General features: G+C 42.1%; 1 protein-coding gene across 3 annotated transcripts in view; it reads left to right on the top strand.

The window, feature by feature from the left end:
* Positions 1-22,529, top strand: part of NCBP1 (nuclear cap binding protein subunit 1) — a gene marked incomplete at its 5' end in the record, with an annotated part of 28,833 nt that extends 6,304 nt beyond the window's left edge. For 2 of the 3 annotated variants that reach the window (XM_084278061.1, XM_084278060.1), the window contains 16 exons: positions 851-1,066; positions 2,112-2,209; positions 3,541-3,604; positions 6,169-6,279; positions 7,549-7,613; positions 8,245-8,307; positions 9,539-9,613; positions 10,670-10,773; positions 11,600-11,722; positions 12,910-13,012; positions 14,337-14,430; positions 16,962-17,065; positions 17,712-17,826; positions 20,252-20,395; positions 20,810-20,923; positions 21,815-22,529. In XM_084278061.1, coding sequence (XP_084134187.1) covers positions 851-1,066; positions 2,112-2,209; positions 3,541-3,604; positions 6,169-6,279; positions 7,549-7,613; positions 8,245-8,307; positions 9,539-9,613; positions 10,670-10,773; positions 11,600-11,722; positions 12,910-13,012; positions 14,337-14,430; positions 16,962-17,065; positions 17,712-17,826; positions 20,252-20,395; positions 20,810-20,923; positions 21,815-21,928 — 1,707 coding nt within the window. In that variant the 3' untranslated portion in view covers positions 21,929-22,529. The remainder of the gene's footprint in view (positions 1-850; positions 1,067-2,111; positions 2,210-3,540; positions 3,605-6,168; positions 6,280-7,548; positions 7,614-8,244; positions 8,308-9,538; positions 9,614-10,669; positions 10,774-11,599; positions 11,723-12,909; positions 13,013-14,336; positions 14,431-16,961; positions 17,066-17,711; positions 17,827-20,251; positions 20,396-20,809; positions 20,924-21,814) is intronic. The other variant, XM_084278062.1, reaches the window with a different exon arrangement.
* Between the last annotated feature and the right edge of the window lie 2,194 nt (positions 22,530-24,723).

The raw sequence follows: 24,723 nt of genomic DNA, 5'->3' as shown, positions 1-24,723 counted from the left end.
GTCTGTCTGATTCCAGTTGATTTGTCAGTATGAACATTCTGCCTGCCCAACATTTGAATTTCCCTACGTAGTCCAGTAGGGGAGTGATTAGTAGAGTGTGTTTGAGACCATGTATAACCCAGAGTACTGTAAACATGACTGTTTGCTTCAGGTGCTATTAACTAATTTTGTTCCTGATCTGCAGCGTGGTAATTTCACTAAGTGCAAAGCGTTTCCCTTATAGAGACATTTTTTGCACCAGTTATAACTTGAGACTTGTGTTCACTAAGGCCACAGGTCTCCAGAGTGCTTGGACTGTTTTTAGCAAGAGAATGATTTAAAAAATCAAGCCTGCTGCCAGTTGTACAGCTCCCTGTGCCATCTCTGGGAGGTGGCACTCACAGTTGTGTCGAAAACCATGGCAAATGCAATGTTTGATGGCACTGTACGTGTCTGGAGGATGCGGTAGCCGGTAGTTGTGGTTGCTCTGGGAGCAGCATGGTACTCCCCCAATTGTAATGTCTGTTTTAATACCACCAGTGAGCAGTGACTGAGGCAATAATGTTCACTGCTGTAGTGGCGCTGGCAGATTCGAAGGGTGGTCATCATGCTTGGACTCCTGGGCTGCCTGATGGTGTTTAAAAACCTGCCAGCAGTTAAATTTTACCGACACAATGTTGTGTGGAATTAGTGGCAGCTCTGACGTTTAGAATTACCAAATTCTTCATTGAGTTACTGAATGGGTGGTTTAAGAAACTGTTCTCTTCTGAAGGGAATGTGGAATTCAAGAAGCACGCTTCTGATCGTTACTGCTGCCAGCTTTGTTACAGGCTTCAGCACCTCTGACGTTTCTCCCTTTTCCCCCCTTCAGTATTTAGACTGCCTGTGGTCTCAGATTCAGAAGTTGAAAAAAGACCGTTGGCAAGAGCGGCACATTCTGAGGCCCTACTTGGCGTTTGACAGCATTCTCTGTGAAGCGCTGCAACACAATCTGCCGCCCTTCACTCCTCCGCCTCACACCGAAGACTCGGTCTACCCCATGCCAAGGGTTATCTTTAGGATGTTTGACTACACAGATGACCCTGAGGTATGCGATTGCCGTGGGGGGTGGTGGGCAGATTTCACAGTTAGATTCCTGAGGGGATACTGGTCATAATGTGATGCCCCCTCTCCCGACGATAGTGAGTGATATGAAGACCAGGGGTGGTTCTGCTTTGGTACTGACACAGAAATGAACCAAGTGACCAAATTACTGAACAATGCAAATCTGTGGTGATCAGAATTCAGTGAGTGAGATACTGTGATACTTTCGTTTAGAATGACAGTTGTGGTTGAATTCTCTTAATGACTCTAATAAAACTACATTCATGGAGTTAAACTTGCCTTCTGTAAAGCCAGTGACTTGAGCCTTTTCCCAGGCTAGGTATTTATTGTAATGTTTAAAGACTGCTGCTTTTTCCTCTGTTAGCACTCATTGATGGATATTGTGGCACAAAGGAGTACTTCATGGGAGCAAGTGAAAGATACATTTATCTCAACAGCCTTCCTCCAGCACTGGTGAACAGCAGATACATAGACAAAAATGTATAGGGATAGGAAAATACTGCCTTCACCAAGTGCTTTCATACTTCCCTTTTTTTAAGTCTGCTGCCTTTCACCTCCATTTTCTGAGTCCTGGTTTTCACAGTGAACAGGGCCATGACTCTCTGTTATTTCTGCCGTATTCTCACCATTAGTGACTTTCTTTATTGCATTACAGCTCAGCTATGATTTTTTAATGATTTTTTTTTTTTTTTCCCCTCCAGGCTGCATGGCGTTAGCCTGGCTGGTGGCTCCACAGAGCAAAGGACAAAGCAGATGCTTGATAAGCTTACAATTGTGTTCTCTAATATTGTTTCCGTTTCTCTTTGTAATGAGTCGTAGTATCCATTTTGTTTTAAACATCAGTTGGAGGTTTGTGTAGAGCTGTGTCACGAGCTTCTCAGTCCTGAAGGACACAGGGCAGCTGAGATGTCTGTGTGTTTATGTGGACTATTGCTTTTCCACTTGTAAATGTTTGTAGGATAGCTTGCTATCTGTAGTACCACTGCATTAGCAGTGATCATTCATGAGTCTTAATTCTTTTTTACCAGGGCCCTGTCATGCCTGGCAGCCACTCTGTTGAACGATTTGTAATAGAAGAGAACCTTCACTGCATCATCAAATCCCACTGGAAAGAGAGAAAGACATGGTAGGAAGAGCTTAGCACTGTGGGGCCCTGCTGCTTTTTACATGCTGCCATGGCTTCAGTGCCATCAGGGACGTGCAAAGAACTGTGCTGGTGTATGGGCAAGAGTTTGAGATTAAACGTTTCCTGGAGTGTTTGATGAACTTGATTTTCTACATTTAACTATATTAAAACGGTTGCCTTGAATACCATAGATCTGTAATATCCAGAAAATGGAAAGTTTGTGTGATCAGGGGGATGGTGGCTCCTTGGGAAGTTGCTGATAATGCAGGAAATGCTGCAAAATAGATGCAGACACACCTCATTTTTCGGAGGAGCACTGTGAAGAGTGTGGTTGTGTTCTGGTTCCTGGAATTTCAAAGCAGCTGATAGGGACACGGTGAGCCTTGAGCTGGTTCATCTGCACTGGTGTTTATGAACAGAGTTTTGCTCTCTGTTCCTCCTTCTTGCAGCCCTCTCTTTGGGATTACCTGGCAGAGGTAATTGAGTGCTCTGGGAAGCCCTTGCAGGGCCAGCAGATTTCATTAGTTAGAATTCAGCTGTGCCAGGAAGCAGTCAGGGCGCTTCTCTTCGTTTCTGCCTGAGCACTGTCTGCTGTGGGTAATTGAGAGCTGAGATAGTTTGCCACAGATAATTGGCTGTGTCATACTTCCAAACGAAACCACCAGTCTTTTGTAGCATGAAAAATGGGTAGAAACAGGGTTTTGGTGATGGCAAGTGATGAAGCTTTTTGGTTGCAGCTTTTTGATTCAGCAGAAACTACAAATTCAGTGTTGTTGCAGTTACTGGGATAGAAATTCTCAGGGGAAGGTAAAAGACAAGATTTGCCAGAGAGGTGGAAATAAAATCAAGGACGTAAAACTTGCTTTGTAATAACAATAGGTGATAATGAGCTGATTAAAAGTTGAAGCATTTGAAGCCTGAGAATGTCTTATATAACCCATTAGTTTAATTGTGCTTTCAAGTCTTTCTGAACATCTGTTGCTTGGGTTGGTTTTTTCCCTTTCCATACACTCATACCAGAATTACAGATCACTGTGACTATTTATGCACAACTATTTTGTGTAGCAGCATAGTGCTCAAGTGTTGCAACTACATAGATATAAAATACATCATTACAAACCTTAGTGTAGGCAACACTGGTGTGTTCTTGTACTGTTTCTGTGTTAAGTGTTCTGTGGATTGATAGACAGACTTCAGAAGGTTTATTACTTTGTGCTGCTTTTGTGTGAACTCTTGCCAAGAACCGAGCATTTTCTGTAACTTTGTTCCTTGATCTTTACATCATATTTGATGTGTTATGTTCTGAACTAAATGTGTCTATGGTTTTGCAGTGCTGCACAGCTGTTGAGCTATCCAGGAAATAACAAGATCCCCTTGAACTACCATATAGTAGAGGTATGGATTTTATAGGCTACCTCTTTTCTAGCTCTGTTGTTTCATTAGTAACATAGCCCAATTACTTCATTGATAGGTCTGTTAAATTACACTTTGATTTAGGAGTCAACCAGAACCTGGTTGAATTCAACCAGTGGCTTTTAAATGAGCAGCTTGTATACAGTTGTGTGTTAGTTTTGTGCTTTTTGTTTTCATTTTAAATTGGTATATGGGAGCTATGGTCAAGTACCAACATTTCTGAGTGCACTAATAATGCAGGTGGTGATGCTTTAAAATTTTATATGTAATGTTTCTAATCATATAGTGTAAGGGATGGCTACATTTGTGTCACTTTTAGTTTAAAAAATAGATTAAAATGCAAGACAAACTGAAATACAGGAAACTCCATTTAAATAGTAAAAAAAAAAAAAAAGATTTTTTTAAAGGGATTGAGCACTTGAAGAGTTTTGCCCAGAAAAGTTGTGGATTTTCTGTCCTTGGAGAAGTTTAAAACCTGACAGGACACGGTCCTGGTCACCCTGCTGTAAGTGACCCTGCCTTAGGCAGGGGGGTTTTGGCAAGGTGATCTCCTGCAGGACTCGGCCATTCTGCATGGTTTTATGTTTGGATCTGATAAATTACCCTGTTCTACTGGCCCTGGAAAGAACTTGTAGTGAAATGGTGGTCTATTTCCTCTGGGGCATCTTCCATAATAGAGAAATGTAAATAACTATACTGTGTATTAAAAGAGCAGCATAGATTTGCTGCCTCTTTTCAGGGGTCTGTTTTCAGGATGCAGAGCTGGGAAAAACTTCATTAATTTCCATCAAAACCTGAGGGGCATTAGGAGATTTCAGTAATAACGGTAACTTGTCATATAGAGGACTTATGAAGAAGTAACTGTAAGTAGGAATTTCAGAGCTAATTGTGAGAAGAAGTAATCTTGTAGAAGATAAGAAAGTTGGATTGGTTCCTTTAACCGTGCTTGGGAGTTTCCGAGGCTCCACGTGCAGTTCCCAGGCCTGTTTTGAATTCTTTATACCACGATTCCCTGGGAAGGTCACTCTTATCAGCCAAGCTGGAGATATGTTGCTGTCAACAACAGATTAACATATTATTCTGTGTACTTTCACTAACTTGTTTTGAGTAAGTTGTGTAACTTTAGAAATAATATAAATAATACTATCTAACAAATACAGTGTTGTTCACGTTTTTGAATATTACAGTTAGGCAGAAGTACATGTAGCCTGAAAACGGATGTTGGTACCTTCCCAAGTATGCCTATTTCTGAGGTCCCTGTGGTTCCATATCACGGTTTGTCAAGCCAAGCACAGATTGCTACCTGGAATCTCTGCAGAACACTGAAATGCATCCATCACCTTGCTCTCAGTAGCTGCTTACAGACACATATGTGGGTGTTTCTGAGAACAGAGAGTTTGTGGGCAGCATTGTTGGCTTGCTGGGCAGCTGTGCTCTCTTGTGCTACTAAAGCTTTTGGTACAGCTTACTTACGCTCAGCAGAGTTCGAACCTTCACATCATCGATGTCCTCATCTTCATATGCCATTCTGAAGCACTTAATCTGAACACTTTGTAATGAACATGTGTTGAACATTCCAAATACTGACTGATCATCCAGTTGTTACTTCCTATCTTGAGAAAAGGAGCGGTTTTCTTCCTGACATTGGCCCTCCCCTATCTTTTTTGCCATATCTGTCTTAACAAAATGTCCAAATCATACTGTCAAGGAAAGGGTCCCCAGCTCCTTACAGTCTCTTCATACTTTGAAGTCCCTCCTTAGAATAAGAAGTTCTAGTCAGTGTGTTTTCATGTGCTCTTTTTTGAGTCTGTGAATGGATCTTCATTTTGTGCACTAGTAAGATTGTCTGAAGCTTACTTATTTAAGGTTCTATTCTTCTGTGTTTATTCAGAAGCTTTAAAGTTAGAGAGGAAGTTGACCAACTACAATCATCCCTTTGATGTAATTTAAACCTAGTGGAGAATGGGCTGCAAAATCAACAGAAATTTAGAGATTAATCTTGTACAGTGATTGACATGCTGTTACTATAGGCAGACTTGAAAACAAACATGAATGCTGACTGCAGGATTGTGTTCAATTTTCTTAAAGGATTATTTGCCATGGGGTACTAGGCATGATTTTTTAAATTGTATTAACTGTTGCTTTTAATAGGCTTCACTTAGTATGTTTAATATTTGCATTTATTATTTAACAGGATCTGATTATTTCTGCTTTTCTCAGGTCATGTGGTAGCACTGCAGTAGATCAGGTGATGACTATGCTCATTTCTACAGTTAGGTGGTGTAGTTTTTAGACATAATAGGTGATAATGCTGGTGTTATGTTAGTATGAGATGATAAGGGCAATTAGGGTGGACTGTATAGGTACAATTTAGGGTTGCCAGTACCTTTAGAAGTTTCTCTTTTTCCCAGAACTTAGCATTTGACAGATTTAATATGAGCCTTTGTGGGTCTGTAACTGTTTGAGCCCGATGGCCGCAGTTTGACGCAGGGGCTGCGCAGGCCACGGCAGGTTGTGCTCTGATCCCGTGCCCTCCTCTCCCACAGGTCATCTTTGCAGAGTTGTTCCAGCTTCCGTCTCCACCACACATTGAAGTCATGTACACAACACTCCTGATTGAACTCTGCAAACTTCAGCCTGGCTCTTTACCACAAGTTGTATCCTTTCTTCACTGCTGGAGAGCGTTTATAAATTAGTTTGTTTGGTAGATGGTGGGATAGCAGTAAGTACTGGTGGTATTAGCATTTTACAGCAGCTGTGTGATACTTTGCCTGTAGCACTCACATGAAAGAACAGCATGGCTCAGACCTAGGTTTGCCAAGTAAGATGGACTTCAGCTTTCTGGACAGTGTTCTGGTATTTCCTCTGCCTTTCCCAAGAAGGGCTGTCTTGGTGAAGGAATAAAATGGAATACTCATGTTTGTCACTGCAACTGTATAGGTCTGGACAATGTGTGGCATGGTCATAGATACATTAAAGGCAGAGAAGGAAGGAATGTGACAGACTGGGTTTGGGGTTTTTTTGTTCTAGTAACTGTTTGAGTGTGCCCACTCTTTTTTTAGTAGGAAGTGTAGCTGATGATTTAAAGGAACTTGCCTGAGTTCCCACTCAGTGCTCCCACTAGGAGCATTCAAAAGGTCAATAATCATATGTCAGCTCAGACAGGGTGGCTAAATGCTGAGGAAGGAGGCATGACTTCCAGCTAATTCTGGGTATTACATTGCCCCTACTTTGCTGCCATTTTAGATCATGTTCGATCATCAGTTTAGATCAAGCTACAGACTGTGAGAGTGGAGGATGGTAACAGATGCCTATCTACTGGCAATTTCTTGTCCAGATTTTCATTTTACTTCATGGTGCCACTCGCTGTTTGCAAATCACAGAATCTCAGTGTTTAGGGCTAAATCTGTTTCTAGAATTGGGTGGACATCCCACGTTTTTTATGTTGATAGGGATGCTGTAAGAGGGATAAAGCCCTTGGTGGGTCAAGTCAGTGTAGACATGTTTTTCTCAAGCCTTCAGTGATGATCAGAGTTTGTGGATAAGCATCAACAGCAGCCTGTGAAGCTGGACTGGTGAGACTGCAGAAGCACTTCATAAGGGGATCAGTGTCTGTTCATAACAGTGCAGTTCTGTTTGTGTGATACAAATTCTGGCTTTCTATGGAAGAAGCCAACAGTCTCATTGCAATAATGGAAGAAAACCAGACTGGGATTAGAGGGTAGAAATAACTTGCTCTATATGTCTCATTTTCTTTCCACACACCCCCACACCCCACTGTGGATTTACTGTGATAGACCTGATTTTTGGAGTAGACCCAGGGAACCTTTCAGTACAGAAGGTTATGATGTTCTGTTGAAAACCTGAAAGGAATGATGTCTAACTTACCTAGTGCTTTTCTGTTAACCTTAATAACAAACTTTCAGCTTGCACAAGCCACGGAAATGCTCTACATGCGTTTGGATTCAATGAATACAACATGTGTGGACAGGTAGGTGTTTTGTGGGTACGATGGAAAATAGTCCTCAATATTCAGTGTACAGGAGAAGTGAAGAGGCTGTGGCAAGCCTAGTCAGAAATCCTTGTTAATACTTTTCAGTGCTCTTGAAAATGGTTTCTGAGCTCTGGCTTGGAGCAGTCTGAAGAGAAGGTGGAGCACTGACTGCTTGCCTCTCCGGAGGTCACAAGTCTAGCTGTCTGTACAGATTGGTAACAACTTCTCCATGTACATAGTTGTGTGGTACTCTGCTATCTAGTATTACTCTGCTCCCTCGTGGTCTGGGAGGCAGTTTGGAAGTGGAGCTAATGCTGTATGGAGCACTGCTGATTACTCATAAAAATGTGAAAGTTGCATGTTGACAGTTAGTTTACATGGTTTAATAGGTCATCTCTTTGTATGAAACAACAGAACATGATAGGCTGCCTGGATGTCCATAAAAGCTGTTTCCGAGCTCTCTGAACTCAGTGTTTTACATCTGTCAATATAAATGCCTGTTTAATGCTATACCAGCTTTAGATCTTAAGCTTCCCTTTGAAAAGTAGAGTGCATTTATAAGAAAATCACAACTGAGTTTTCCTGCAGTTACAGCATTTAACGGAGCTTTCTTTTTCTTTTAATAAAGATTTATTAACTGGTTTTCTCACCACTTGAGCAACTTCCAGTTCCGTTGGAGCTGGGAAGATTGGTAAGTTTCTCTCCTTTTGATTTGAACCAGATATTGCCAAAACCTTAACATTTCAAATGTAACCCAGGAGTGTCACAGCAGAGTGGCCCTGTTAATTGTCTTCCTCCAGCTCTTCAGGGATCTGGCTTAATCTGTTCACCACCACTCGCTGGCAGATTATTTTGATAATCTCTTTAGTCACTGTATGGTCCCTGGTGAACTTCGTGACAAATCTCAAGACAGTATAAGTGTTCCCTAAACAGGGGAAGTGGAAATGTGCTTTACTTCTTCTGCACCCTTAGACAGTTGCTAGCAAATTTTCCAAAATTACTCCCCAGTTTACTTTAATGGTTTGCTCTGATTCTTTGTTACCATGTATTCATTCTGTGATGTTTCCCTCTGTCATACCCTAAACCTTTTGTTATAACCTTTATCCTTGAGACCTTGTGATGGATTTCCCTCCTGCCAAATCCCAGTGCCTGAAGTTCTGCCAGTGCTGCCCCTGCTTACCCTGCTGAATATTGAACTTGCACGCCTAGCAGGAGCTCCCTGGACTCTAACCACAGGTTCCCCTGAGCTTTCCATTCCAGGCTCCCATGTAGCAAGAGATCACCTCAGGATTAAATCCTCCCTACAGTAACTTATCCTGCTACCAGACATACTTTCCACAGCAGCTCTGCCCAAGTGCCCTTGTGGAGAGGCAAAAAGTCCTTCTTGTGATAGGTTTTTGTGGCTTCACTTAAGTTGTTGCCCTCATGTGAAGTTAAGTGCCATCTTACATATCCATGTTGACTGACCAGGCAGCAGTTTTCACAGACCTAGTTTTATTTTACCTGGATGTTGTTCCTTGATGGCAGTGCTTCTGTGGGTTGATCTCACAAGCTATCATTTCTCACAAATCTTGCAGTTGACTGTATTTGAGACTTTTCTTTATCTGAAATCATCCAGAAAATCAAAATGCCTGTGAGGGATGAACAAGGTACCTTACAGCTAGCTTTAAGGACAGATTATTTTTAATCTGGTGGGGGAAGGGAAGCTACTTGAAAATATATCACAGAGATTCCAAGAATGCTAATGGTCAGTAAGCAAATAGGGATAAACTGACCTCATTGTCTTAAAACTACCTACACTGTAAAACTGTCAGGCTCTCCAGCCTGTTAGATTGTGATTGTTTTCTACCTGCTAGACCAAGTCAAACAGACTAAAACACAAATTCTTTTGCTAAAAGCAATCATGTTCTGCCCTTTAATAGGTCAGATTGTCTTACTCAGGACCTTGAAAAGCCTAAACCCAAATTTGTGAAAGAGGTTTTGGAAAAGTGCATGCGGTAAGTAACTTCTGATAGCTGCATTCAAGGCAAAGTTTGATCTTCCCCTCTAGATACTGTCAGATTCCTTTTAACTTTACTCTTGTCTTAGGTATATCTGTTCTTAAATTCATTTGCAGTGAAGAGATGAGTCTGTGGTTTGTAAGATTTTAATCTGTTCTACCTGCTGTGGGATGCTGAGAAGGCTACTTCAGAGAGATGGAGGAAGAGGTGGAGCAGATAGTAGTGAGATATGTATCCTAGGTGTACACACCTGTAGTTACAAAAAGACGTGTCACCATAGGCATGGAAAGAAATAGAGTAGGCAGTATTCCTGGAAAGCATTCAGCATTCATGGAAAAGAGGGAACTGGTAGTTACACCAACAACTGAGAATGTAATCTTAATTATTCTAGGTGCCTCTGATGTTCATTGTCTTTAAACAACCAACCATACAAACAAAACCCTCAAACCCAACAAGAGTACACAACCAGGGCTAGACTTCTCAGGATAGAAGAGAGACAAAAAGCAAAAAGTCTTTGTTGTTCAGCATCCTACATGAAGACATTCACATGGTTTTGGGTGAATTCAGTACAGGAAGTGTGAAAGTATTGTGCTGCAAAACAAATGCAATTTTTCTGTGGCATTCTTCGATTTCAATGAAAACTCTGGTAGCAAAATTAAACCTTTGTGGGAGTGAAATAAGCTGGAAAGTAAAATGAAGACATCCAGTTTAGTAATCCTTTTCAGCTTTGAATACCAGTGTCTTAGTTCTGCAGCACATCTTGGGCTTTTGCATAAAATGTTCTACCAGGGTGTCAGTCTTTTCACACGCTAAATTAATCCTGTGACGATGAAACTCTAACATCAAGTTGTTTAAATGAAAAGCATCCACTAGTAAGTTTGGTTGACTTAGCTCTTGCTACCCAGCAGAAACTACTATTGTGATGAATAAATGTTCTGACCTTTGTTCAATGCAAGTTAAATATGAGAAAACCACTATAAAGCAGTTGCTTTAGAACTACTCCTGGTATTACTCCCATTTTAATTCTACTGCTTTGAAACTTGGTATTTCTAGACTCTCCTACCATCAACGAATAATAGACATTGTTCCTGCAAGTTTTTCTGTCCTCAGTCCTGCTAATCCAGTGTGCATTTACAAATATGGGGATGAAAGTAATCGTAAGTATTGAAGTTACTGAGGGTTGAAGTTGAAGAAAGTTGTGTTTCAGAGCAAGGGAGCACACTAGGTCCTAGTATTTGTTGTCTTTGTAAAGAAGAATTCAGGTGAAATAATTATGCATGACTTTCACATGGGTAAATGTTTTGTGTGAGCAATGAATATATATATTAAGCGTGGATCTCTGCAGCATAACCTTTCTTTTCTATGAAGAAAATTCGGATATGTTAAACTACTCTTGCTGAGGTTACAGTGGTATTGTGCAGCATCACTTACTGCAAGTCTGACACTGGAAGACTAGTCTATTTCCCTTATTTGGGCACAATACTATGCAAAAGTCAGCATATGAAGTGATAATCTGGGTTTCTTTTTTGAACTTGATGAAACAGTAGAAGACTTCAGCAGTAAATTTGATTTAATGAAGCATACACAGGCAGTAGATGAAGTGACAATTGAGGTAGAGAGATACCTTATTATTCCTTTTATTGCTCAGTACAGAGACAATGCTAAGCATAAAAATGTCATCATCAAAGATACAGTAAGGAAAAACAAGGAAGTGTTGTATTTTTAGGAAAGCAGTGGAAGCTGAAGTAGAGCTTTAGACAGGAGAGTGATTATCTGACCTCAGCTTTAAAGTTTCTACTGAAAGTTTTGAATTTAACGTGGAGAGCAGGAAACGTGTTGAGCAGTTTTATGGAATAGTGATATGGACGGTGATACTTGAAATAGCTAGTGCTAGGTGTATTTGGGAAGTGTACTTGTTTCTCTGAGAGACAAACATTAAAAATACTCACTTCTATGTATTTTTTACCTCTTTGCTTTTGTTAGGGTCTCTTCCTGGATACACTGTGGCACTGTGTTTAACAATCGCAATTAAAAATAAGGCCAGTAATGATGAAATCTTCAGCATTTTAAAGGATGTGCCTAATCCAAACCAGGATGATGATGATGGTAAGATACATGATGGTAGGCTTTGGCAGGCTGTAATTCCACTTGTGCGTAGACCGATCTGCAATCCTTTGCATCTGTGAGTGTGGTTGTTAGCAGAACTGTATACTTGTTCTCTTAATAATTGGTTTCAATTGATCAGTAAATTGAAATGATGCACCATTGTTGGGTTTTTTTATAAATACCTTAACATGCAGAGGCAGGCCTGTTTCCTCTTAGCAGTGATGGCCTGGTGTATGAGGTGTGTTTTCTTGAGATCGGCATGAAATAATTCAGCATTTCTGTTGTCTGCAGCAGCAGAACATAGTTCATGCTGTTACCCTCACCCCTGAGATCCAGTGTCTGTGCCCTGAGACCTTCCCTCCCCTCAGTGCAGTCCCATGGCAGATAAGATGTAGTCTTATTTAGGTACAAACCCACGATGGGCCTCCACTCTCATTCCTTTTAGCTTTGCACCCACAGACAGCACTGATTGATTCCTAAAGCCTATGTGTTTTAGGGGGTGAGAAGGAATGTGAGACAGAGAATTAAGAAGCGATCTTTATGATGGAGATGGCTTGAATGTTTCTGTAATATTTGCAAGTGTTCTGTTACACAAGCAGAGAGCACTAGCAATCTGTGTTTGCTCTGGATCCACTGTCGTTTCCTTACTTGCTTTATGCGTCACACAGTGATGAGAGCTCCTCCCTCCTTCCTGTCTTCAGCTGCAGGTAGCTGCAGCTACAGGAGGGGACTTCACGCCATTCACCCCTAGGAGCCATCTCTGCTGTGCATGTGTCCTGGACCCTTCTCCCATGTCATAAAGAGCCAGCCTCTGCACCCTAATCATGCCTGACTTCCCCTCTCCTCATCCACACTCCCTTCTTTATGGCCTGCCAAGCCTCCGGCTTGGTGCGTACCTCTGCTACCATCTGTCAGTGCTGTTACGTGTTGGCAGGATGGCTGTCTCTTACGACTTCTTCACTGACCTGGAATTCGTTCTGCATGTTTTACCCATAGCAAAATGGGAGCCTGAAGATCTGTGTATTTTGGAAAGTCTTTACTAGCTCCCTGCTCAGCCTTGCAAAACCCTGTTGATGAAACTCTATTTTGTGAAATGAGTTAAAACCTTAAGTTATCTCTGCAGTTTTACGAGGAGCTTACATGCTCTACTTGAAGTACTTACAGTTTCAATTTTAAATAACTTGCAGATGAAGGATTTACCTTCAACCCTCTGAAAATAGAAGTCTTTGTTCAGACCCTGCTCCATCTAGCTGCAAAGTCTTTCAGCCATTCCTTCAGTGCCCTGGCAAAGTAAGTGGAATATGTCTGTTATTTTGGATCCTGTAGAGTTGTTTCATTCTGACGGTGAAATGCATGATAAAAGAACTTGACTGAGCTGCTTCAGCAGTGTTTTAGGTGCTCCACAATGCAGTACAATTAGGAGAACTAATGACACTATGTACTGAAGGACTAATAGTGTAAACACTAGGTAATATATGTGAATTGAATTAACAAGTTTGTATGTTACAGGCATATGATGTAAATCAAACAAATGAGACAGGTTTTGAACACTACTTCATTTTAGAATTACACATGTGCTGATTATGGTGAGGAACAAGGGTTTCTTCTTACATTTGAATGACTGGGTCACTCCCACTGCAATACCCTGCACTATGATGCAACTCTAGAGCAGTGGCATCTGTAAAAATTAAAAAAGGAAACATGAAACTTCAAAGCCGTCTGCTGTAATCTTCTTTTATCTACCAAAGCACAGTAAAATCCATTCTAAAATACTTCAGAGTGCATCCCTTAAAAAAACATTTGAACTTTCAAAGAATTTGCTGCACCTTGTTTAGCAAAAATGAGATAAAATAACTAATTTTTAATCCTCTCTGTTTTGGAGTTGCTCTTATGTGGTCTTGATACATGAAAGGTAGTCGCATCTTAATTTTTCTGTCTGTCCTTAAAGATATATAAAGCTTCTACAAAAACACACACCTGGGAGCTTCATAGAGGCAAGGCTGATAAGAAGCTGTTGGTAGTAACCTGCAGTCAGAAGTACAAGAGGCAGGGTGATGGGAATACTTTGAGCCGTGGTATTTTCACTGCTGCGCACCAACAGTGGCTGCCATGAGATCAAAAAGAGCCTCTTAACACTTTATAGTTAACATTACAATAAGCTGGATTGTGAAAGCTGTGTAGCAGGCACCCTAACTCTGCTAAAATAGAAGCTTTTAGCAGCATTTCCTTCAAAAAGAGGCAGATTGGATAAAGGTCTAAAGGTATGGAAACACATATCAAGAGGAAGGTCCAAGGCTCAAAAGGCAGCAAATTTTGCTCCAGCTGTGTACAGATAAGCACACGAAGCATGAAAGTGCCTCCTGCTTTTAGGAGTATGAGAAATGTGAACCTGCTCCCTGAAGCTGGGCTACCACTAAGTTGCTTTTAGGAGCTGTCAAGTCTTTGTAGCCTATTTTAGCTCAGAATGGTTATATTTTCTAGGGAATAGTTATTCAAGAATTGCTGCAGATAGTCAGAAAATTCTCTTTTTGTCAATCTAAACCACTTGCCTTGTATCTGCTGCTCTTTTGACCTGATCCCAACCCCTCCACTGACTACTTGCATCTATTAAAAGGTTTCATGAAGTCTTTAAAACGCTTGCTGAAAGTGATGAGGGGAAACTCCATGTTCTGAGGGTTGTCTATGAGGTTTGGAAGAATCATCCACAGGTAAGAGGTTGCAATGTCAAGCGTCTTTGTGAGTTTCAACTCACAGAGGTCATATTTAATAAAAAGTGTTACAGCTTGCTTTATATGCTTTAAAAATAACTTGCCTACTGTCATTTTATTTGAAGGAAAGTTGAGAGTTGCGTTTACTGTTGTTACTAGTGCCTCAAATGAAGGCTGGACATCAAAAATATACCATCAGTGAGGCCACTTCATCCTCAGAGTGCAGTGTGGGAAGGCGAAGGCTGTCGTTCTGACTCAGATTCATACTAGGCTGTTTGTCATGCAAAAGAATAACTTCTGCTTAAATCATGTTTCTGTTCCAAATTGGAAAACTGTAGAAATGTAAATTGAAATAAGATATAGATCTTGTATCATAAGTAGGCTACATTCTTAGAAATGTGGAAACCTGGGGGGCTTTTAGGGTTTTTCTTTTCCTCTTTTTTTCCACCCAGTTGCTAGTGAAAGCCATACAGTTGTTCCACAACGCTCATGTTGGAGTCACTGTTGCGTGTAGGCAGAGTGAGTAGAGCTGCAGTCAGTGGCTGTTCAGAACAGATCTGTCTGTCAGTGCCATGATTATGTTCATTCTTGAGCCAGAGGAAATAACACCCTAAAAGACCTATGAAAAATGCCTCAGTTGTTAAAGCCATTCAGTTTCTTCAAAGCAGTTGTTTTCTCCCTCGACTGTCATACTTCTATAAATAGGAACTGATAAGAAACACGAGCTGAATTTGCCTGCATTAATTATTTCACCTACTGCTTACTGGTGTGTTTGTGTTGTGCTTTACTGTGTTTGAAAGTGGGCTGTACCTCTCAGCTGCATAGGTCAGAAGTGATGGCCCTGAGAACCAGGGGTAGTTCTTGCATTCGCTGCTGGGCCTGCGGTCTGTTCCCTATGGCAAAAGCTGTGCACCTAAAAGATACCTATGACAGATAATAATAATTACTGACCTTGAAAATGCCACGACTGCAGTCTGACCTACTTCTTACTACCATTTAACTGGATCAGAAGAAATTACATTTTTGCAGCATCCTCTTCCTCTTTGTTCCTTTGTACTGCAGCCTGACCAAACTGAGATGGAGATTTCAAACCCAGACTCAACAGTCACGTTAGATTTTTATGAATAAATCAAGATTGCTTTGAGAGAGATCAATGCAAAAGTTATGCAGGTCTTCTCTACTTGATCATAGGACTTAGATTTTCCTCTCTTGCATTTATTAGTCTTCTACTCTGGTCAAGCACTACTTGTTTTTCTGTGAGCCGTGCCCCTCTCCCCCACCCGGCACACAGAAGAAATGATGCCTGGGTAGCAGGACACTTGTCCAGAGCTTTCTAATGCCACTTGCCCTGCTCCTGTGACCCTGAGAATGTCCTTTGATTTGGCTCAGACTTATCAGCAGTATTCACAAGGTGTAGAGTGCTGATGAGTGATCTCTGCTGATGATAGTGATTTTGCAACACAAATCAGTAGTCCCTGGACCTATAGCTAAGGTTGCAATGGTGACTTTGTAAAGAGAAACTTTGATGTTGAGTTGAAATGCTTTCCCAAAATCCTAGATACTTGTTTCTTGAAAGACCAAGCTCAGGAATTCTTTCTGGTGATACAGAAGGACAAATACAGCATAGGATACTATGCTGGTACTTGGAAGTTGAGTGCTGAGTCCTCTGTATGATTCATTCAGTTATTTTAATATTCCTTCCTTAAAAGGAGCCTTGTTACACTTCCTTATTTGACAATGGGTGGCTGCAAGGATAAATACAGTGCAGGCTGTGGTTCTTAGATACTGTGGCATTCAAGCACATGAGTAACCAAGATAAGCCTTTTTCCTGAACAGCTTGCAACTGCTTTAGTCAGTACCTCCTCTCTGCAGTTGCCTCCTAGATTCCCTGCAACCCCTGCAGTATCATGGCAGCATCTGTAGCAAGTAAGCACTTGCATTGTCCACACAGCTCTGGCTCTGACCTAAAATGAGCGTGTCCTGTAGAGGAGAGCTTGCTGTCATGTTTGAAGACTGTTGCAGTTCAAGAATAGGCTAGCAGTAGCTCCTTTACAGTGATGTGACAGGTGTGTATATATATATAGATACACCTGAATGTATAAATATAAATGTATATATAATTGAATGGCTTAAACAGTACATATATATATGTATGTATGTATATATGTTCTGGTCTGAGTCCTTCGATGTCGGATACAAGGGTAAGTGTGTCTCAGGCCTCACTTCCAACTATGACACTTGGGGTTTTTTGGTTTTGTGGGGAAGTACCTATGTTAACAAAGAGCATAGAGGTGTAGAGAGGGTTGTGGAACAACATCAGAATGCTTTATGTAATTGATACAGATCTCCTAATTGAGCAGTTTTAGATTAGACTAGCCAGCTCCCTAAAGAATCTGAAATTACCCAGTAATATAACTAGCATGGAGTGGCATCAAACCATCTTTGTTTTTGGTGAGGCTGGAGTGCTTTACACAGGATATCTGTGCAAGCCTTTTTCTTGTTTTGAATTACTGTCCTGTCACAAAATACAGATGATTGCTGTGCTTGTGGACAAGATGATTCGGACACAAATTGTTGACTGTGCTGCAGTAGCAAACTGGATCTTCTCTTCAGAGCTTGCACATGATTTTACTAGGTAAGGAGACTTCACCTTGCATTGGTTTTTGTCCCCAAGGTACTATTTTAAGTGGCCAGTACATAGTTTAATCTATGAAAATGGAGTAGTGGAAGAGAAAAGTACACTGAGCTTTAGCTCCTTATACAAAACACGTGCTTCAGCATTTTTCTTTCTGAGTTGGGATATGAATGTTTACATGACAGTGCAGGAATATTGCTAGCATGTCATTTTGCAAGTAGTCTCTAAGCCTGCCAAAGCAGAACAACGCTGGAAATATTTATAGACAAAGTCTGTTGCTGTGTGTGTTACGTAGCTGCTGGCTTAGTGTGGTTGAGGTATGTGACTTGTGCCGCCATTTATACATTGCTTATGGAGAATGGGGGATGTATTTCGTCTGAGAAGTCAGTTTGATGTTGGTAGTCCTGCAGTATGCTGGATTTTTGGAAGTGTACTCCAGAAAACAGAAAATGAATTATCCTTACGCTTTCTTACATTACAGGTATGCTTTCCTATATGTCAAATGTGTGCTCGCTCTAGTAGATGCCTTAGATGATCCTAAGTTCGTTAGATTCCCCCAGATACATTTTTCTGTAAGAAACTATATTTTGCTTTCTGCTTTTGGAGTGGTGTGTAGTGTAGTGTTTGAGCTTTATCTCTTTCCTAGGTTTTATATCTGGGAGATCTTACATTCCACAATTCGTAAGATGAATAAGCATGTTCTGAAGATTCACAAAGAACTAGAGGAGACAAAGGCAAGATTGGCCAGACAGCACAAACGAGTGAGTAATTTGGAATGTTTAATTATTTTAAGCTAAGTTACACAAACCTGCATGCTGCCAGACTGATGCACAGTTGGTTTTGGGAAGGAGTGAATGAATATGTTTTATCAGGAAGCAGGCCTGCAGATATGTGGTCATCTATAGCTCTGAGACGGGAAAAGGTGGATATGTATTTCTTAGCCCACCTGTCCAGCGGCAGCCATAACCCAAGCATTCCACAGAATATTTAAGGGAATGTATCTGTGTTTGCTCTGGTCAAGACTTCTCAAAAGTTCCTCTTTCAATACGAGCGTGTCTTCCACTTCCCTTCTGATCTGGAGCCCAGCTGCTTTAGTAGGTACCAGTAAGAACAGGTACAAGTGATTTACAGTAAGTTCTGTTAAAGAGCGCTCTTGCGGCTTCCATGCAGAAGTGCACAGAAACAGCTATCTGCTATTGAAAAGGGCTGTTACTGTTCTTCTGATGGATGCTGCTGGATCCTGACACTGGCATCTGTCACTTCCTTCCTCCAGCTTGTTTTTCTGGATATGTTTGTGTGATCTGGGTTACTATATACAACAAACTGACAACTGTTCTGTTATCCCAAGTGGGACAGTAAAATGGGGTGAGAGTGTGTCTTCTGCAGTGGCTGCAGAAGATGGGGGCCCAAGGAAGCCCGGCTGAATGAGATACGTAGTCATGACAGAGTGAAGACCGTTTATTAAATGTGGTGAGAGTTGCAGAGAGCAAGAGAAAAGTTCCATGTCTGTATGTAACCTGTGAATATGATGACCTGTATAAAGCCCTTAGCTAGCTTCAGAGCAGTGGATGGTGGTAATGTTGGTGTTTGGCACATGGCAGAGAGGCTAATGATGATTTTTGAAGAAACCTGCACAAGTTAGTCACTTATCCAGAAGTTTCTGCTGAAACATTACCAGTACCTCACAGTTTGCCAGTATTGGTTCATCCCAGGCCCTTTGTCTTGTTCCCTTCACTCCCAGCAATAGCTGTCCCAGTCGCTTGTGTCCTCAACCTACATTGATCAGCAGTTAATAAATGCCTGTGATTATTGAAGACTTAGATGCAGCCATTGATCTTACTGTGAAGCAGAGAGCTTTGCCAGTGTCTCTAAACAAATATACTAGTGTTTTCATTTCTGTACTTGTCTCTTGCTGCAGCTCTTTATTACTGAGTACTTTAAATGACTGTTGTGCCAGGAAGAAACATTTGTATGCAACAGTGAGTAGTTCTGCAGGCTGTTGCTCTGCTGCATGACCGTTCCTTTCAGAGGAAGTAAGCTGTTGAGTTTTGATGTCCATGGTGTGAAGTGGATTGCCTTACTGAATGAGTCCAAAGCTTACCTCTTAGGTCCTATTGGTCCTTTAGTGTTTTAAGTTCAGGCAACCCTTGTAGATGGGGGGGAAAAGCAAGTTCCTTTAGAGAGAATAGAATTAAATTCTCACTTGCTCTGGTAAGTTGTTTTAAATTTTTTTTACACTGATTGAAATCTGTCACTATCTTTGATAGTGAGTTTCACTTGCTGTACAGTGAGTGAGTTAACATATGGCACCTAACTTGGGTGTAATGCAGTGGTTTTTATAAATGTTTTAGGTTTTGTCCTGTTAATTTAGGGGCATTTTTGCACAGAAACTATCCCCTGAAACTGAAGCAGTATCTTTGAATGTACTGTAAACCACCAAATTCTGCCTTTCCTCCTGTATCCCTCATAGTCTTGTGTAAGACTTGGTTACCTGAGCTCACAAGTCTGGTACTTACATGTATTTTGTGGGTGGGTGAGTTGTTGCTTTGTCTTGGTTTTGTGGCAATGAGAACTTGCTGTTTTCCTAGTTAGTAGTTTGGTTTCCATGCTGACCTTCCCCTGTTCTTGAGAGCGTCCCTTTCGATCATGGAATATTTAATACCCTGGGCTACAGTCTCCAGTCTTCCTTATGTGCTAGCCAGCTGGATTCACCTGGGTTCTTGCTCAGAGCTTTTCTTGCTGAGTGGTTAATTTTTTGGAGCCCTGAGATTTTGGAACTGCTCCTTGAATGAAATACCCACCCTGCTGCAGTAGACACAATTTTAAAAAATCTACACTGGACTTTTTTAAAATCTGCTCATGATCTGGTAATAATAAAGTCAACAAGACTATTACCTTCTACTGAGTTTCCACTAAACAAAGGGCTATTAAATCTTTAAAGTTGCTCTGGTATCTCTAAAAGAGTCTCGTTTTTTTCCATGGCTTTCCCATATTGGCGTTTTTTTCCCTCAATCTCTTTTCTGAATCACAGTCTTAAGTCAATGCCCTTCAAAACACAATACTTACCAAACTACAAAGCACCTTCACTTGCTCTGCAGACCTTTTCAGGAGGGAAGCCAGGGGGCATTAACAGCATCCACAGGTAGCCAGCCTGCTGTTCTAGTCCTGTGTTGTTGTCACTTACAGCGCGACAGTGACGATGATGACGACGATGACGACCGCAGCAGTGACCGGGAAGATGGGCCGCTGGAAGAGCAGATAGAGCGTCTGCAGGAGAAAGTAGAGTCAGCTCAGAGCGAGCAAAAGAATCTCTTCCTCGTTATATTCCAGGTAATGCTGGGCCAAGTCTCTTCTTGCGGGTTCTGAAGTTACAGGAGGCACTGAGAGCTTATAAATCCAGTGTCTTGGGCATCTTCTTGGAGTGAGAGTGGGAAGGGGTTGGTGGGTTTACTATGGTTTACAGTCAGTCCAGATCGCCCCCAAGAAAGATTTCCTGAGCAGGATCTGCTCAGTTTCAAGTGCTCAAACAGAGGAGTTCTGCTAGGCTACAGTTTCCTGAACAGCCAGAGGGTAACTGTATTTTTTGTGCTTACTAAATTCAGTGTTTGCCAAGCTAAACAATTATTTTTCACATGGCTGTTCGAAGGCTCTATCCCCCAAATCCTCTTACCTGAGGGTAGGATCCTGCTTTCATTTGACAAGACGTAAGTTGGGATTTGTTGGGTTTTCTCCCCTCTCCTGCAGCGATTCATTATGTTGTTAACCGAGCACTTGGTGCGCTGTGAAACCGGTGGAATTGATGTGTTTACACCTTGGTACAAGAGCTGTATAGAGAGGTTGCAGCAGATCTTCCTGCAGGTAAGTTTCGTTTCTCCGTTGGGAAGGCGGTGGGCAGGGACATGGTTGACAGACAGACAGACAGACAGCCGTCATGGCGGCGGGACGCACCACTCCGTCAGTGGAGCAGCAGGTGGCAGCAGCACGTCTTCTCTGAAAGATGGTGTGGGGCGAGCTCCGAACTGGTTCTGGCGGGCTTGCTGCTGGTGTGACTGGTCCTTGATTAACTCCCATGCTGCGAGCACGCTGCAGAAAGACACGGGAATGCGACTGGGAACTTTGCTGTGCTCCTCTGAACTCTGCCTCTGTAGGAAGGGCAAAGCCACGAGCACACAGGAATAAGGAAGCAGGTGTCTTTTAAACAAGCGGATTAAAATACTGCAGAATTCCTTTTAATAAGATACATAAACAGCCACTAAAATCATTCTGGAATTGTTGGTTCAGTATTAATCTGGTAACAGGCACAGGTGACTGGATGAAAGCGACTGTAGTAAAAAACAACTTGTCTGAGCAGAAGATAATGTCGAGGAATGGGAGTGGGGGTGTAATTCTCCCCTGGCCTGGAGCCTTCCCTGGTAGTAGATGTGGCTTCAGACGAAGGCACGTAGCATGGTGCTCCTAGGGTATCTCTGCAGTTGCAGAGCATCCTGCACACAATTCATGGTCCCAGAGTGAAGAGCTGCAGGGAGCACAGTGCTGCCCAGTTTCATCTCGTGCTCTCTTCCTGCAGTCAGTAGCACTCTGCATTATGCTTTTCTTGTCATTGGCTGGGGTGCAGGGGAAATGAGATGTGCTTGGCGACTTTGGTGAAAAAATCTCACCTGCAATTCTTGCATGTCTTGACTTCTCTGCCCATTCTTATATAAATAATAAAGGTTTGATTTTTTTTTGTTTGTTTTCTTTTTCTGCCAGCATCACCAGATAATCCAGCAGTACATGGTGACCCTCGAGAACCTCCTGTTTACAGCTGAACTGGACCACCACATACTGGCTGTGTTTCAGCAGTTCTGTGCTCTGCAGGCCTGAGGATTATTCATGGGCACAGTCTTGCCTGCAGGACTTCAATGATTTTTTTTTTTTTTTAATGCGAAAACGTGATATGGGGATGAAAAACTTTTAACTAAAACTGGCTTTCATGTGCTTCTATATAAAAAATACAGTACTCTAACAAACAGCAAACTGCGTAAGCATCATAGGCCTTACAAGCTATGACTGATAGGGGATAGACGTGAAGTAAAATAGCATTTCTGTTTATTGTATTTTAATTTGCTTTGACTCTTGACTTCACAATAGTATTTTTTGTTTCTCCTTTGTTTATATAGAAAGGAAAACTAGGCAAAAAAGCCCCACAAAACAAAACCAAATCCCAATATTAGAATTTGTTACCTTTGCCTGGCCCTTAAATCAAAGAAATTTCAGAAGTGAGCAACAGTTTATAATGTTTTGTGAATAGGAAAGGGAACATACCTTCTCAGTGAGCAGTGTGGTAAGTTCCCTGGTGTGGCATAGGAAAAGTGGCTTAATTTGAGTTAATCTTTCAGAGTAGTATAGAGCAAGTGGATTTGTTTATTACCAAGACAGCAAGGTTCTCACAGTTTGAAATAAAATGGTTGTAATGCAATTGAAACTTGCTTTTTAAGTGTATTGTCTAGTGTCTTATTGCCATAGCTGTAAACAGTCGGTAGAAGAACACAGACGACTTACAGAAAACACAACCCTTTTTTCAGTGTGGTTGGACTGTGAACTGTTCCTGGCAGCGGTCTCCACTGCTGACCAGAGGCAGTAAGCACGAGCTGGTGGAACAAACTTTGGACTTTGGTACTGCAGGCCTTAGCTGGGCGTTGGAAACCAACCCCAGGTGCCAGGGAAGAGGGCAGGGCGGTGTTCGGCTGTTCCTTTATTTCAGCCTGTAACTGAGCTGCTGTGCTTGCATTGGGCTGGACCTGCAGGCCTGCAGCGGTGCCAGAAATCTTTCCAATGGTGGATGAACCAAGAGCCCCCCACCTCATCTGGCTTGGTAACAATGGCTTTGCAGTGGCTGCATCTGCTACCCTTACCTGGCTTTAAAACGCCACGGCAGCTGTGGCTCCCATGTCTTCAGAAGACATTTGGATGCTAAATTAAGCAGTGGTTTGCTGGACACTTAGACTGGGGAAACACAGCCTGAAAATAAGAGTAGCCTTAGTTTTGAGCTATGCTTAGTTTTGAGTTATGCAGACAATGTTACATACATAAAGGCAAAACCAGCGTGGTCTGTATTGCACTGAGCAGTGATGAACAGCAACTGCTTGTGGTGCTCACCACTGTCTGTGTGCGGTGCATTTCCAAGCTGTTGATGGTCTTTCAATTGATGGAAGTTCAAAATAATTTTATACCTGCTGTTCAGCTTAATCATAGGAAGTGATGAACCTCAAGTAAATTTGTTCCTGTATGAGTTTTTTTCCCAGGTATTATGACTAGTAACGCTTTTCACTTCTACATTTACCAGTTAACCTCCTGAAGAAGCAAGGAGGGTAAAGAAGTGGAACTGTCTACTTTTGAGTGTTGACCTGAAATTGTGGGTGGCATGTAGCAATCCGATATATCCCCATAGACTTAGATCTGTTACTTCTGCTTTCTCTGCTTACCCTTTCTGATTTGACTGATCCCTCCATTCGTTCAGGGTAATTGTTGTAAATTTGCTTTACGCAGGGGTTTTGTCAGTCATGCACAGACTTTGCTTCGATCTTTCTCTGTTAATGTTCTTGAATAATCATGTAGTTGTTTGGGGTTTTTATCTAAAAATAAACATTTAATACTGTAGAGGTTATAATTGGGCTTTAATAGGTTTTTTTTCCCACTGGCTCGCATCGATATGAGTTCTGGTATTAACTAGTGGCGGGGGTCTGACTGTAAATGTGACACCTGTAAAACTGTTAACGCAGTTAAAACTTGCTAACCTGTTACGTCCTCTGAGCCTTGACAAATACGGGTGCTGGGGATCCAGTTGTAAATGCCTGAGCGTAATCCTGTGATTTTAAAACCAAATAGTAATGTATTTCAGAGTTGATTTGACTTCCATGACGAGCGTGGGCTTTTATTACATGTCTGGGGGGGGAGTCTGTTGGAAACAGACTCTGTAGGTCCAGTGGCGTACACCTGACCTGAATAAGAAACCAGTTGTGATGTGTAGGAAAGAGCAACGCGATGTTTGCGTAGTGATACGGCAGCTAACTGGAGAAACTTGGAACTGCTGAAGCTTCAAACTGCTGAAGGAGGATGAGGTGGCAGGTAGCGTAAAAGTGCTGTAGAAATGTGGTGTGGTTGGTAAAAATGCACAATTAAATACAAAAATAAATGAAGGTGAAGCAGGTTGCTACTGGGAGTGTTTGTCCTACCTATTTTGGGGTGGGGGGGAGCAGTCACAGCGGGTTTATGCCAATGCTGAATGCAGCCAGAGTTGGAGTGGTTTGGTTTCTCCTGCGCTGCAGTGGGTGATCTGACTAACACCCCAGCCTGCAGCTCCTTGCACTACCGGCTGATCTAACAGGCTCCTCTGCCTGTGCAGCCAAGTGAGGCAAGGGCCGCCGTGGGTGCTGCTAGGTGCCAGGAGGGAGCCGATGTGGAAATTCTCTCTTCTGGGCGGTGCTGCTGCCTGAGGCAAGGTGGGGGTGCGCCAGGGGTGCGTACTGAGGGGTGGCTGCTGCAGCCTGCCCACAGGTGAGTAGTTTGGCAGCCAGCACACAGCACCCGGCTGCCCTGGAGAGGAGTTTTGGGACCTGAGACAGCAGCAGGTCAGGTATCTGTGGTTTGAAGGGCGGACTGCCTCCAAAAGCTCTGTC

Source organism: Gallinula chloropus (assembly GCF_964237585.1).
Source record: "Gallinula chloropus genome assembly, chromosome: Z".
Taxonomy (NCBI): domain Eukaryota; kingdom Metazoa; phylum Chordata; class Aves; order Gruiformes; family Rallidae; genus Gallinula; species Gallinula chloropus.
This window is presented reverse-complemented; position numbering and strand designations above follow the sequence as displayed.